General features: G+C 72.3%; 2 protein-coding genes and 2 pseudogenes across 3 annotated transcripts in view; all 4 read right to left on the bottom strand.

Annotated features, from left to right (window-relative positions):
* mcf2la (mcf.2 cell line derived transforming sequence-like a) overlaps positions 1 to 14985 on the bottom strand; it is a 249981-nt gene that overhangs the window by 211922 nt on the left and 23074 nt on the right. The window lies entirely within an intron of this gene.
* LOC137327036 (proteoglycan 4-like) lies at positions 6 to 4799 on the bottom strand (the record flags this gene model as incomplete). The annotated part of the gene is made up of 3 exons (XM_067992417.1): positions 6 to 541; positions 2405 to 3269; positions 3819 to 4799. Coding segments are annotated over 3 exons (2382 nt in total), but the record flags the coding sequence as incomplete, so codon positions are not given.
* Positions 6145 to 8779, bottom strand: LOC137326881 (uncharacterized; annotated as a pseudogene).
* LOC137326882 (uncharacterized) lies at positions 9554 to 10454 on the bottom strand (annotated as a pseudogene).

The raw sequence follows: 14985 nt of genomic DNA on the forward strand, positions 1-14985 counted from the left end.
GGGGGCGAAGGGGCGAGAGGCGACGGGGGCGAAGGGGCGAGAGGCGACGGGGGCGAAGGGGCGAGAGGCGACGGGGGCGAAGGGGCGAGAGGCGACGGGGGCGAAGGGGCGAGAGGCGACGGGGGCGAAGGGGCGAGAGGCGACGGGGGCGAAGGGGCGAGAGGCGACGGGGGCGAAGGGGCGAGAGGCGACGGGGGCGAAGGGGCGAGAGGCGACGGGGGCGAAGGGGCGAGAGGCGACGGGGGCGAAGGGGCGAGAGGCGACGGGGGCGAAGGGGCGAGAGGCGACGGGGGCGAAGGGGCGAGAGGCGACGGGGGCGAAGGGGCGAGAGGCGACGGGGGCGAAGGGGCGAGAGGCGACGGGGGCGAAGGGGCGAGAGGCGACGGGGGCGAAGGGGCGAGAGGCGACGGGGGCGAAGGGGCGAGAGGCGACGGGGGCGAAGGGGCGAGAGGCGACGGGGGCGAAGGGGCGAGAGGCGACGGGGGCGAAGGGGCGAGAGGCGACGGGGGCGAAGGGGCGAGAGGCGACGGGGGCGAAGGGGCGACGGGGGCGAAGGGGCGATAGGCGACGGGGGCGAAGAGGGCGAAGGGGCGAGAGGCAACGGGGGCGAAGGGGCGAGAGGCGACGGGGGCGAAGGGGCGACGGGGGCGAAGGGGCGAGAGGCGACGGGGGCGAAGGGGCGACGGGGGCGAAGGGGCGACGGGGGCGAAGGGGCGACGGGGGCGAAGGGGCGAGAGGCGACGGGGGCGAAGGGGCGAGAGGCGACGGGGGCGAAGGGGCGAGAGGCGACGGGGGCGAGAGGCGACGGGGGCGAAGGGGGCGACGGGGGCGACGGGGGCGAGAGGCGACGGGGGCGAAGGGGCGAGAGGCGACGGGGGCGAAGGGGCGAGAGGCGACGGGGGCGAAGGGGCGAGAGGCGACGGGGGCGAAGGGGCGAGAGGCGACGGGGGCGAAGGGGCGAGAGGCGACGGGGGCGAAGGGGCGAGAGGCGACGGGGGCGAAGGGGCGAGAGGCGACGGGGGCGAAGGGGCGAGAGGCGACGGGGGCGAAGGGGCGAGAGGCGACGGGGGCGAAGGGGCGAGAGGCGACGGGGGCGAAGGGGCGAGAGGCGACGGGGGCGAAGGGGCGAGAGGCGACGGGGGCGAAGGGGCGAGAGGCGACGGGGGCGAAGGGGCGAGAGGCGACGGGGGCGAAGAGGCGACGGGGGCGAAGGGGCGACGGGGGCGAAGGGGCGACGGGGGCGAGAGGCGACGGGGGCGAAGAGGCGACGGGGGCGAAGGGGCGAGAGGCGACGGGGGCGAAGAGGCGACGGGGGCGAAGGGGCGAGAGGCGACGGGGGCGAAGGGGCGAGAGGCGACGGGGGCGAAGGGGCGAGAGGCGACGGGGGCGAAGGGGCGAGAGGCGACGGGGGCGAAGGGGCGAGAGGCGACGGGGGCGAAGGGGCGAGAGGCGACGGGGGCGAAGGGGCGAGAGGCGACGGGGGCGAAGGGGCGAGAGGCGACGGGGGCGAAGGGGCGAGAGGCGACGGGGGCGAAGGGGCGAGAGGCGACGGGGGCGAAGGGGCGAGAGGCGACGGGGGCGAAGGGGCGAGAGGCGACGGGGGCGAAGGGGCGAGAGGCGACGGGGGCGAAGGGGCGAGAGGCGACGGGGGCGAAGGGCGACGGGGGCGAAGGGCGACGGGGGCGAAGGGGCGAGAGGCGACGGGGGCGAAGGGGCGAGAGGCGACGGGGGCGAAGGGGCGACGGGGGCGAAGGGGGCGAAGGGGCGAGAGGCGACGGGGGCGAAGGGGTCGAAGGGGGCGAAGGGGTCGAAGGGGGCGAAGGGGGCGAGAGGCGACGGGGGCGAAGGGGGCGAAGGGGCGACGGGGGCGAAGGGGGCGAGAGGCGACGGGGGCGAAGGGGGCGAGAGGCGACGGGGGCGAAGGGGGCGAGAGGCGACGGGGGCGAAGGGGCGAGAGGCGACGGGGGCGAAGGGGCGAGAGGCGACGGGGGCGAAGGGGCGAGAGGCGACGGGGGCGAAGGGGCGAGAGGCGACGGGGGCGAAGGGGCGAGAGGCGACGGGGGCGAAGGGGCGAGAGGCGACGGGGGCGAAGGGGCGAGAGGCGACGGGGGCGAAGGGGGCGAAGGGGGCGAGAGGCGACGGGGGCGACGGGGGCGAAGGGGCGAGAGGCGACGGGGGCGAAGGGCGACGGGGGCGAAGGGGCGAGAGGCGACGGGGGCGAAGGGGCGAGAGGCGACGGGGGCGAAGGGGCGAGAGGCGACGGGGGCGAAGGGGCGAGAGGCGACGGGGGCGAAGGGGCGAGAGGCGACGGGGGCGAAGGGCGACGGGGGCGAAGAGCGACGGGGGCGAAGAGCGACGGGGGCGAAGGGCGACGGGGGCGAAGGGGCGAGAGGCGACGGGAGCGAAGGGGCGAGAGGCGACGGGGGCGAAGGGGCGAGAGGCGACGGGGGCGAAGGGGCGAGAGGCGACGGGGGCGAAGGGGCGAGAGGCGACGGGGGCGAAGGGGCGAGAGGCGACGGGGGCGAAGGGGCGAGAGGCGACGGGGGCGAAGGGGCGAGAGGCGACGGGGGCGAAGGGGCGAGAGGCGACGGGGGCGAAGGGGCGAGAGGCGACGGGGGCGAAGGGGCGAGAGGCGACGGGGGCGAAGGGGCGAGAGGCGACGGGGGCGAAGGGGCGAGAGGCGACGGGGGCGAAGGGGCGAGAGGCGACGGGGGCGAAGGGGCGAGAGGCGACGGGGGCGAAGGGGCGAGAGGCGACGGGGGCGAAGGGGCGAGAGGCGACGGGGGCGAAGGGGCGAGAGGCGACGGGGGCGAAGGGGCGAGAGGCGACGGGGGCGAAGGGGCGAGAGGCGACGGGGGCGAAGGGGCGAGAGGCGACGGGGGCGAAGGGGCGAGAGGCGACGGGGGCGAAGGGGCGAGAGGCGACGGGGGCGAAGGGGCGAGAGGCGACGGGGGCGAAGGGGCGAGAGGCGACGGGGGCGAAGGGGCGAGAGGCGACGGGGGCGAAGGGGCGAGAGGCGACGGGGGCGAAGGGGCGAGAGGCGACGGGGGCGAAGGGGCGAGAGGCGACGGGGGCGAAGGGGCGAGAGGCGACGGGGGCGAAGGGGCGAGAGGCGACGGGGGCGAAGGGGCGAGAGGCGACGGGGGCGAAGGGGCGAGAGGCGACGGGGGCGAAGGGGCGAGAGGCGACGGGGGCGAAGGGGCGAGAGGCGACGGGGGCGAAGGGGCGAGAGGCGACGGGGGCGAAGGGGCGAGAGGCGACGGGGGCGAAGGGGCGAGAGGCGACGGGGGCGAAGGGGGCGAAGGGGCGACGGGGGCGACGGGGGCGAAGGGGGCGAGAGGCGACGGGGGCGAAGGGGCGAGAGGCGACGGGGGCTAAGGGGCGAGAGGCGACGGGGGCGAAGGGGCGAGAGGCGACGGGGGCGAAGGGGCGAGAGGCGACGGGGGCGAAGGGGCGAGAGGCGACGGGGGCGAAGGGGCGAGAGGCGACGGGGGCGAAGGGGCGAGAGGCGACGGGGGCGAAGGGGCGAGAGGCGACGGGGGCGAAGGGGCGAGAGGCGACGGGGGCGAAGGGGCGAGAGGCGACGGGGGCGAAGGGGCGACGGGGGCGAAGGGGCGACGGGGGCGAAGAGGCGACGGGGGCGAAGAGGCGAGAGGCGACGGGGGCGAAGGGGGCGACGGGGGCGAAGGGGCGACGGGGGCGAAGGGGCGAGAGGCGACGGGGGCGAAGGGGCGACGGGGGCGAAGGGGCGACGGGGGCGAAGGGGCGAGAGGCGACGGGGGCGAAGGGGCGAGAGGCGACGGGGGCGAAGGGGCGACGGGGGCGAAGGGGGCGAAGGGGCGAGAGGCGACGGGGGCGAAGGGGTCGAAGGGGGCGAAGGGGTCGAAGGGGTCGAAGGGGGCGAAGGGGGCGAGAGGCGACGGGGGCGAAGGGGCGAGAGGCGACGGGGGCGAAGGGGCGAGAGGCGACGGGGGCGAAGGGGCGAGAGGCGACGGGGGCGAAGGGGCGAGAGGCGACGGGGGCGAAGGGGCGAGAGGCGACGGGGGCGAAGGGGCGAGAGGCGACGGGGGCGAAGGGGCGAGAGGCGACGGGGGCGAAGGGGCGAGAGGCGACGGGGGCGAAGGGGCGAGAGGCGACGGGGGCGAAGGGGCGAGAGGCGACGGGGGCGAAGGGGCGAGAGGCGACGGGGGCGAAGGGGCGAGAGGCGACGGGGGCGAAGGGGCGAGAGGCGACGGGGGCGAAGGGGCGAGAGGCGACGGGGGCGAAGGGGCGAGAGGCGACGGGGGCGAAGGGGCGAGAGGCGACGGGGGCGAAGGGGCGAGAGGCGACGGGGGCGAAGGGGCGAGAGGCGACGGGGGCGAAGGGGCGAGAGGCGACGGGGGCGAAGGGGCGAGAGGCGACGGGGGCGAAGGGGCGAGAGGCGACGGGGGCGAAGGGGCGAGAGGCGACGGGGGCGAAGGGGCGAGAGGCGACGGGGGCGAAGGGGCGAGAGGCGACGGGGGCGAAGGGGCGAGAGGCGACGGGGGCGAAGGGGCGAGAGGCGACGGGGGCGAAGGGGCGAGAGGCGACGGGGGCGAAGGGGCGAGAGGCGACGGGGGCGAAGGGGCGAGAGGCGACGGGGGCGAAGGGGCGAAGGGGGCGACGGGGGCGACGGGGGCGACGGGGGCGAGAGGCGACGGGGGCGAAGGGGCGTGAGGCGACGGGGGCGAAGGGGCGACGGGGGCGAAGGGGGCGAAGGGGGCGAGAGGCGACGGGGGCGAAGGGGCGAGAGGCGACGGGGGCGAAGGGGCGAGAGGCGACGGGGGCGAAGGGGCGAGAGGCGACGGGGGCGAAGGGGCGAGAGGCGACGGGGGCGAAGGGGCGAGAGGCGACGGGGGCGAAGGGGCGAGAGGCGACGGGGGCGAAGGGGCGAGAGGCGACGGGGGCGAAGGGGCGAGAGGCGACGGGGGCGAAGGGGCGAGAGGCGACGGGGGCGAAGGGGCGAGAGGCGACGGGGGCGAAGGGGCGAGAGGCGACGGGGGCGAAGGGGCGAGAGGCGACGGGGGCGAAGGGGCGACGGGGGCGAAGGGGCGACGGGGGCGAAGGGGCGACGGGGGCGAAGGGGCGACGGGGGCGAAGGGGCGAGAGGCGACGGGGGCGAAGGGGCGAGAGGCGACGGGGGCGAAGGGGCGAGAGGCGACGGGGGCGAAGGGGCGAGAGGCGACGGGGGCGAAGGGGCGAGAGGCGACGGGGGCGAAGGGGCGAGAGGCGACGGGGGCGAAGGGGCGAGAGGCGACGGGGGCGAAGGGGCGAGAGGCGACGGGGGCGAAGGGGCGAGAGGCGACGGGGGCGAAGGGGCGAGAGGCGACGGGGGCGAAGGGGCGACGGGGGCGAAGGGGCGATAGGCGACGGGGGCGAAGAGGGCGAAGGGGCGAGAGGCGACGGGGGCGAAGGGGCGAGAGGCGACGGGGGCGAAGGGGCGACGGGGGCGAAGGGGCGAGAGGCGACGGGGGCGAAGGGGCGACGGGGGCGAAGGGGCGACGGGGGCGAAGGGGCGAGAGGCGACGGGGGCGAAGGGGCGAGAGGCGACGGGGGCGAAGGGGCGAGAGGCGATGGGGGCGAAGGGGCGAGAGGCGACGGGGGCGAAGGGGCGAGAGGCGACGGGGGCGAAGGGGCGAGAGGCGACGGGGGCGAAGGGGCGAAGGGGCGAAGGGGGCGACGGGGGCGACGGGGGCGAGAGGCGACGGGGGCGAAGGGGCGTGAGGCGACGGGGGCGAAGGGGCGACGGGGGCGAAGGGGGCGAAGGGGGCGAGAGGCGACGGGGGCGAAGGGGCGAGAGGCGACGGGGGCGAAGGGGCGAGAGGCGACGGGGGCGAAGGGGCGAGAGGCGACGGGGGCGAAGGGGCGAGAGGCGACGGGGGCGAAGGGGCGAGAGGCGACGGGGGCGAAGGGGCGAGAGGCGACGGGGGCGAAGGGGCGAGAGGCGACGGGGGCGAAGGGGCGAGAGGCGACGGGGGCGAAGGGGCGAGAGGCGACGGGGGCGAAGGGGCGACGGGGGCGAAGGGGCGACGGGGGCGAAGGGGCGAGAGGCGACGGGGGCGAAGGGGCGAGAGGCGACGGGGGCGAAGGGGCGAGAGGCGACGGGGGCGAAGGGGCGAGAGGCGACGGGGGCGAAGGGGCGAGAGGCGACGGGGGCGAAGGGGCGAGAGGCGACGGGGGCGAAGGGGCGAGAGGCGACGGGGGCGAAGGGGCGAGAGGCGACGGGGGCGAAGGGGCGAGAGGCGACGGGGGCGAAGGGGCGAGAGGCGACGGGGGCGAAGGGGCGAGAGGCGACGGGGGCGAAGGGGCGACGGGGGCGAAGGGGCGATAGGCGACGGGGGCGAAGAGGGCGAAGGGGCGAGAGGCGACGGGGGCGAAGGGGCGAGAGGCGACGGGGGCGAAGGGGCGAGAGGCGACGGGGGCGAAGGGGCGAGAGGCGACGGGGGCGAAGGGGCGAGAGGCGACGGGGGCGAAGGGGCGAGAGGCGACGGGGGCGAAGGGGCGAGAGGCGACGGGGGCGAAGGGGCGAGAGGCGACGGGGGCGAAGGGGCGAGAGGCGACGGGGGCGAAGGGGCGAGAGGCGACGGGGGCGAAGGGGCGACGGGGGCGAAGGGGCGATAGGCGACGGGGGCGAAGAGGGCGAAGGGGCGAGAGGCGACGGGGGCGAAGGGGCGAGAGGCGACGGGGGCGAAGGGGCGACGGGGGCGAAGGGGCGAGAGGCGACGGGGGCGAAGGGGCGACGGGGGCGAAGGGGCGACGGGGGCGAAGGGGCGAGAGGCGACGGGGGCGAAGGGGCGAGAGGCGACGGGGGCGAAGGGGCGAGAGGCGATGGGGGCGAAGGGGCGACGGGGGCGAAGGGGCGACGGGGGCGAAGGGGCCGAAGGGGCGAGAGGCGACGGGGGCGAAGGGGCGAGAGGCGACGGGGGCGAAGGGGCGAGAGCCGACGGGGGCGAAGGGGCGAGAGGCGACGGGGGCGAAGGGGCGAGAGGCGACGGGGGCGAGAGGCGACGGGGGCGAAGGGGTCGAAGGGGGCGAAGGGGTCGAAGGGGGCGAAGGGGCGACGGGGGCGAGAGGCGACGGGGGCGAAGGGGCGAGAGGCGACGGGGGCGAAGGGGCGAGAGGCGACGGGGGCGAAGGGGCGAGAGGCGACGGGGGCGAGAGGCGACGGGGGCGAAGGGGGCGACGGGGGCGACGGGGGCGAGAGGCGACGGGGGCGAAGGGGCGTGAGGCGACGGGGGCGAAGGGGCGAGAGGCGACGGGGGCGAAGGGGCGAGAGGCGACGGGGGCGAAGGGGCGAGAGGCGACGGGGGCGAAGGGGCGAGAGGCGACGGGGGCGAAGGGGCGAGAGGCGACGGGGGCGAAGGGGCGAGAGGCGACGGGGGCGAAGGGGCGAGAGGCGACGGGGGCGAAGGGGCGAGAGGCGACGGGGGCGAAGGGGCGAGAGGCGACGGGGGCGAAGGGGCGAGAGGCGACGGGGGCGAAGGGGCGAGAGGCGACGGGGGCGAAGGGGCGAGAGGCGACGGGGGCGAAGGGGCGAGAGGCGACGGGGGCGAAGAGGCGACGGGGGCGAAGAGGCGACGGGGGCGAAGAGGCGACGGGGGCGAAGAGGCGACGGGGGCGACGGGGGCGAAGGGGCGAGAGGTGGCGAGGGTGAGAAGAGGTGTGAAGAAGGTGATAAGTGGAGAGGTTTGTTAAGGTGCAAGGGAGAGGTGTGAGGTGGGAAGTGAAGGGGGTGAGGAGCGAGTGTGAGGAAGGTGAGAATGGAGGGGTGTGAGGAGGGAGAGGTGTGGTGAAGAGAGTGAGGAGTGACTGTGAGGAAGGTGAGAATGGAGGGGTGTGAGGAGGGAGAGGTGTGGTGAAGGGGGTGAGGAGAGAGTGTGAGGAAGGTGAGAATGGAGGGGTGTGAGGAGGGAGAAGGGCGGTGAAGAGGGTGAGGAGTGAGTGTGAGGAAGGTGAGAATGGAGGGGTGTGAGGAGGGAGAGGTGTGGTGAAGGGGGTGAGGAGAGAGTGTGAGGAAGGTGAGAATGGAGGGGTGTGAGGAGGGAGAAGGGCGGTGAAGAGGGTGAGGAGTGAGTGTGAGGAAGGTGAGAATGGAGGGGTGTGAGGAGGGAGAGGTGTGGTGAAGAGGGTGAGGAGTGACTGTGAGGAAGGTGAGAATGGAGGGGTGTGAGGAGGGAGAGGTGTGGTGAAGGGGGTGAGGAGAGAGTGTGAGGAAGGTGAGAATGGAGGGGTGTGAGGAGGGAGAGGTGTGGTGAAGGGGGTGAGGAGCGAGTGTGAGGAAGGTGAGAATGGAGGGGTGTGAGGAGGGAGAGGTGTGGTGAAGGGGGTGAGGAGCGAGTGTGAGGAAGGTGAGAATGGAGGGGTGTGAGGAGGGAGAGGTGTGGTGAAGGCGACGGGGGCGAAGGGGCGAGAGGCGACGGGGGCGAAGGGGCGAAGGGGCGAGAGGCGACGGGGGCGAAGGGGCGAGAGGCGACGGGGGCGAAGGGGCGAGAGGCGACGGGGGCGAAGGGGCGAGAGGCGACGGGGGCGAAGGGGCGAGAGGCGACGGGGGCGAAGGGGCGAGAGGCGACGGGGGCGAAGGGGCGAGAGGCGACGGGGGCGAAGGGGCGAGAGGCGACGGGGGCGAAGGGGCGAGAGGCGACGGGGGCGAAGGGGCGAGAGGCGACGGGGGCGAAGGGGCGAGAGGCGACGGGGGCGAAGGGGCGAGAGGCGACGGGGGCGAAGGGGCGAGAGGCGACGGGGGCGAAGGGGCTAGAGGCGACGGGGGCGAAGGGCGACGGGGGCGAAGGGCGACGGGGGCGAAGGGGCGAGAGGCGACGGGGGCGAAGGGGCGAGAGGCGACGGGGGCGAAGGGGCGACGGGGGCGAAGGGGGCGAAGGGGCGAGAGGCGACGGGGGCGAAGGGGTCGAAGGGGGCGAAGGGGTCGAAGGGGGCGAAGGGGGCGAGAGGCGACGGGGGCGAAGGGGGCGAAGGGGCGACGGGGGCGAAGGGGGCGAAGGGGGCGAGAGGCGACGGGGGCGAAGGGGCGAGAGGCGACGGGGGCGAAGGGGCGAGAGGCGACGGGGGCGAAGGGGCGAGAGGCGACGGGGGCGAAGGGGCGAGAGGCGACGGGGGCGAAGGGGCGAGAGGCGACGGGGGCGAAGGGGCGAGAGGCGACGGGGGCGAAGGGGCGAGAGGCGACGGGGCGAGAGGCGACGGGGGCGAAGGGGCGAGAGGCGACGGGGGCGAAGGGGGCGAAGGGGGCGAGAGGCGACGGGGGCGAAGGGGGCGAGAGGCGACGGGGGCGAAGGGGCGAGAGGCGACGGGGGCGAAGGGGGCGAAGGGGCGAGAGGCGACGGGGGCGAAGGGGCGAGAGGCGACGGGGGCGAAGGGGCGAGAGGCGACGGGGGCGAAGGGGCGAGAGGCGACGGGGGCGAAGGGGCAAGAGGCGACGGGGGCGAAGGGGCGAGAGGCGACGGGGGCGAAGGGGCGAGAGGCGACGGGGGCGAAGGGCGACGGGGGCGAAGGGCGACGGGGGCGAAGGGGCGAAGGGCGACGGGGGCGAAGGGGCGAAGGGCGACGGGGGCGAAGGGGCGAGAGGCGACGGGGGCGAAGGGGCGAGAGGCGACGGGGGCGAAGGGGCGAGAGGCGACGGGGGCGAAGGGGCGAGAGGCGACGGGGGCGAAGGGGCGAGAGGCGACGGGGGCGAAGGGGCGAGAGGCGACGGGGGCGAAGGGGCGAGAGGCGACGGGGGCGAAGGGGCGAGAGGCGACGGGGGCGAAGGGGCTAGAGGCGACGGGGGCGAAGGGGCGAGAGGCGACGGGGGCGAAGGGGCGAGAGGCGACGGGGGCGAAGGGGCGAGAGGCGACGGGGGCGAAGGGGCGAGAGGCGACGGGGGCGAAGGGGCGAGAGGCGACGGGGGCGAAGGGGCGAGAGGCGACGGGGGCGAAGGGGCGAGAGGCGACGGGGGCGAAGGGGCGAGAGGCGACGGGGGCGAAGGGGCGAGAGGCGACGGGGGCGAAGGGGCGAGAGGCGACGGGGGCGAAGGGGCGAGAGGCGACGGGGGCGAAGGGGCGAGAGGCGACGGGGGCGAAGGGGCGAGAGGCGACGGGGGCGAAGGGGCGAGAGGCGACGGGGGCGAAGGGGCGAGAGGCGACCGGGGCGAAGGGCGACGGGGGCGAAGGGGCGAGAGGCGACGGGGGCGAAGGGGCGAGAGGCGACGGGGGCGAAGGGGCGAGAGGCGACGGGAGCGAAGGGGCGAGAGGCGACGGGGGCGAAGGGGGCGAAGGGGGCGAAGGGGCGACGGGGGCGAAGGGGGCGAAGGGGGCGAGAGGCGACGGGGGCGAAGGGGCGAGAGGCGACGGGGGCTAAGGGGCGAGAGGCGACGGGGGCGAAGGGGCGAGAGGCGACGGGGGCGAAGGGGCGAGAGGCGACGGGGGCGAAGGGGCGAGAGGCGACGGGGGCGAAGGGGCGAGAGGCGACGGGGGCGAAGGGGCGAGAGGCGACGGGGGCGAAGGGGCGAGAGGCGACGGGGGCGAAGGGGCGAGAGGCGACGGGGGCGAAGGGGCGACGGGGGCGAAGGGGCGACGGGGGCGAAGAGGCGAGAGGCGACGGGGGCGAAGGGGGCGACGGGGGCGAAGGGGCGACGGGGGCGAAGGGGCGAGAGGCGACGGGGGCGAAGGGGCGACGGGGGCGAAGGGGCGACGGGGGCGAAGGGGCGAGAGGCGACGGGGGCGAAGGGGCGAGAGGCGATGGGGGCGAAGGGGCGACGGGGGCGAAGGGGGCGAAGGGGCGAGAGGCGACGGGGGCGAAGGGGGCGAAGGGGCGACGGGGGCGAGAGGCGACGGGGGCGAAGAGGCGACGGGGGCGAAGAGGCGACGGGGGCGAAGAGGCGACGGGGGCGAAGAGGCGACGGGGGCGAAGGGGCGACGGGGGCGAAGGGGCGACGGGGGCGAAGGGGCGAGAGGCGACGGGGGCGAAGGGGCGAGAGGCGACGGGGGCGAGAGGCGACGGGGGCGAAGGGGGCGAAGGGGCGACGGGGGCGAGAGGCGACGGGGGCGAAGGGGCGAGAGGCGACGGGGGCGAGAGGCGACGGGGGCGAAGGGGCGAGAGGCGACGGGGGCGAAGGGGCGAGAGGCGACGGGGGCGAAGGGGCGAGAGGCGACGGGGGCGAAGGGGCGAGAGGCGACGGGGGCGAAGGGGCGAGAGGCGACGGGGGCGAAGGGGCGAGAGGCGACGGGGGCGAAGAGGCGACGGGGGCGAAGGGGCGACGGGGGCGAAGGGGCGAGAGGCGACGGGGGCGAAGAGGCGACGGGGGCGAAGGGGCGAGAGGCGACGGGGGCGAGAGGCGACGGGGGCGAAGAGGCGACGGGGGCGAAGAGGCGACGGGGGCGAAGAGGCGACGGGGGCGAAGAGGCGAGAGGCAACGGGGGCGAAGGGGCGAGAGGTGGCGAGGGTGAGAAGAGGTGTGAAGAAGGTGATCAGTGGAGAGGTTTGTTAAGGTGCAAGGGAGAGGTGTGAGGTGGGAAGTGAAGGGGGTGAGGAGCGAGTGTGAGGAAGGTGAGAATGGAGGGGTGTGAGGAGGGAGAGGTGTGGTGAAGGGGGTGAGGAGCGAGTGTGAGGAAGGTGAGAATGGAGGGGTGTGAGGAGGGAGAGGTGTGGTGAAGGGGGTGAGGAGAGAGTGTGAGGAAGGTGAGAATGGAGGGGTGTGAGGAGGGAGAAGGGCGGTGAAGAGGGTGAGGAGTGAGTGTGAGGAAGGTGAGAATGGGGGGGTGTGAGGAGGGAGAGGTGTGGTGAAGAGGGTGAGGAGTGACTGTGAGGAAGGTGAGAATGGAGGGGTGTGAGGAGGGAGAGGTGTGGTGAAGGGGGTGAGGAGAGAGTGTGAGGAAGGTGAGAATGGAGGGGTGTGAGGAGGGAGAGGTGTGGTGAAGGGGGTGAGGAGCGAGTGTGAGGAAGGTGAGAATGGAGGGGTGTGAGGAGGGAGAGGTGTGGTGAAGGGGGTGAGGAGCGAGTGTGAGGAAGGTGAGAATGGAGGGGTGTGAGGAGGGAGAGGTGTGGTGAAGGGGGTGAGGAGAGAGTGTGAGGAAGGTGAGAATGGAGGGGTGTGAGGAGGGAGAGGTGTGGTGAAGGGGGTGAGGAGCGAGTGTGAGGAAGGTGAGAATGGAGGGGTGTGAGGAGGGAGAGGTGTGGTGAAGGGGGTGAGGAGAGAGTGTGAGGAAGGTGAGAATGGAGGGGTGTGAGGAGGGAGAGGTGTGGTGAAGGGGGTGAGGAGAGAGTGTGAGGAAGGTGAGAATGGAGGGGTGTGAGGAGGGAGAGGTGTGGTGAAGAGAGTGAGGAGTGACTGTGAGGAAGGTGAGAATGGAGGGGTGTGAGGAGGGAGAGGTGTGGTGAAGGGGGTGAGGAGAGAGTGTGAGGAAGGTGAGAATGGAGGGGTGTGAGGAGGGAGAAGGGCGGTGAAGAGGGTGAGGAGTGAGTGTGAGGAAGGTGAGAATGGAGGGGTGTGAGGAGGGAGAAGGGCGGTGAAGAGGGTGAGGAGTGAGTGTGAGGAAGGTGAGAATGGAGGGGTGTGAGGAGGGAGAGGTGTGGTGAAGAGGGTGAGGAGTGACTGTGAGGAAGGTGAGAATGGAGGGGTGTGAGGAGGGAGAGGTGTGGTGAAGGGGGTGAGGAGCGAGTGTGAGGAAGGTGAGAATGGAGGGGTGTGAGGAGGGAGAGGTGTGGTGAAGGGGGTGAGGAGCGAGTGTGAGGAAGGTGAGAATGGAGGGGTGTGAGGAGGGAGAGGTGTGGTGAAGGGGGTGAGGAGCGAGTGTGAGGAAGGTGAGAATGGAGGGGTGTGAGGAGGGAGAGGTGTGGTGAAGGGGGTGAGGAGCGAGTGTGAGGAAGGTGAGAATGGAGGGGTGTGAGGAGGGAGAGGTGTGGTGAAGGGGGTGAGGAGCGAGTGTGAGGAAGGTGAGAATGGAGGGGTGTGAGGAGGGAGAGGTGTGGTGAAGGGGGTGAGGAGAGAGTGTGAGGAAGGTGAGAATGGAGGGGTGTGAGGAGGGAGAAGGGCGGTGAAGAGGGTGAGGAGTGAGTGTGAGGAAGGTGAGAATGGAGAGGTGTGAGGAGGGAGAGGTGCGAAGTGCAGAGGGTGAGGAATGGTGCACAAAGTGACAAAGAAAGGAAGGCATACGTGGACAGTCGGTTATTGCAGCAGGATAGATTGTTTCAAAAAACAAGTATAAGGGAGAGGCGCAGTGAAGAGAGAAGTCCTGTCTTCACACTGAGGACACCATCCAACGTGTTGTGTGGCACTACCACCGTGTCAAATGGGATAGATTCAGAACAGATCTAGCAACTCAAAACTGGGCATCCATGAGGCACTGTGGGCCATCAGCAGCAGCAGAATTGTACTCCAGCACAATCTGTAACCTCATGGCCCGGCATATTCCTCACTCTACCATTACCAACAAGCCAGGGGATCAACCCTGGTTCAATGAGGAGTGTAGTCAAGAGCATGCCAGGAGCAGCACCAGGCGTACCTAAAAATGAAGTGCCAACCTGCTGAAGCTACAACACAGGACTACATGCATGCTAAACAGCGGAAGCAACATGCTATAGACAGAGCTAAGCGATTCCTCAACCAACAGATCAGATCAAAGCTCTGCAGTCCTGCCACATCCAGTCGTGAATGGTGGTGGACAATTAAACAACTAACGGGAGGAGGAGGCTCCGTGAACATCCCCTTTCTCAATGATGGCGGAGTCCAGCACGCGAGTGCAAAAGACAAGGCTGAAGCGTTTACAACCATCTTCAGCCAGAAGTGCCGAATGAATGATCCATCTTGGCCTCCTTCTGATATCCCCAACATCACAGAAGCCAGTCTTCAGCCAATTCGATTCACTCCACGTGATATCAAGAAACGGCTGAGCGCACTGGATACAGCAAAGGCTATGGGCCCCGACAACAGTGCTGAAGACTTGTGCTCCAGAACTAGCCGCACCTCTAGTCGAACTGTTCCAGTACAGCTACAACACTGGCATCTACCCGACAATGTGGAAAATTGCCCACATCCGTCCTGTCCACAAAAAGCAGGACAAATCCAATCCGGCCAATTACCGCCCCATCAGTCTACGCTCAATCATCAGCAAAGCGATGGAAGGTGTCGTCGACAGTGCTATCAAGCGGCATTTACTCACCAATAACCTGCTCACCAATGCTCTGTTTGGATTCTGCCAGGACCACTCGGCTCCAGACCTCATTACAGCCTTGGTCCAAACATGGACAAAAGAGCTGAATTCCAGAGGTGAGGTGAGAGTGACTGCCCTTGACATCAAGGCAGCATTTGAGTGTGGCACCAAGGAGCCCTGGTAAAATTGAAGTCAATGGGAATCAGGGGCAAACACTCCAGTGGCTGGAGTCATACCTAGCACAAAGGAAGATGGTAGTGGTTGTTGGAGGCCAATCATCTCAGCTCCAGGACATTGCTGCAAGAGTTCCTCAGGGCAATGTCCTAGGCCCAACCATCTTCAGCTGCTTCATCAATGACCTTCCCTCCATCATAAGGTCAGAAATGGGGATGTTCGCTGATGATTGCACAGTGTTCAGTTCCATTCGCAACCCCTCAGATAATGAAGCAGTCCATGGTCTCATGCAGCAAGACCTGGAGAACATCCAGGCTTGGGCTGATAAGTGGCAAGTAACATTCGCGCCAGACAAGTGCCAGGTAATGACCATCTCCAACAAGAGAAAGTCTAACCACCTCTCCTTGACATTCAACGGCATTACCATCAACATCCTGGGGGTCACCATTGACCAGAAACTTAACTGGTCAGCCACATAAATACTTTGGCTACAAGACCAGGTCAGAGGCTGGGTATTCTGCGGCGAGTGACTCACCTCCTGACTCCCCAAAGCCTTTCCACCATCTACAAGGCACAAGTCAGGAGTGTGATGGAATACTCTCCACTTGCCTGGATGAGCGCAGCTCCAACAACACTCAAGAAGCTCGACACC

This window comes from Heptranchias perlo, chromosome 11 (genome assembly GCF_035084215.1).
Source record: "Heptranchias perlo isolate sHepPer1 chromosome 11, sHepPer1.hap1, whole genome shotgun sequence".
Lineage (NCBI taxonomy): Eukaryota > Metazoa > Chordata > Chondrichthyes > Hexanchiformes > Hexanchidae > Heptranchias > Heptranchias perlo.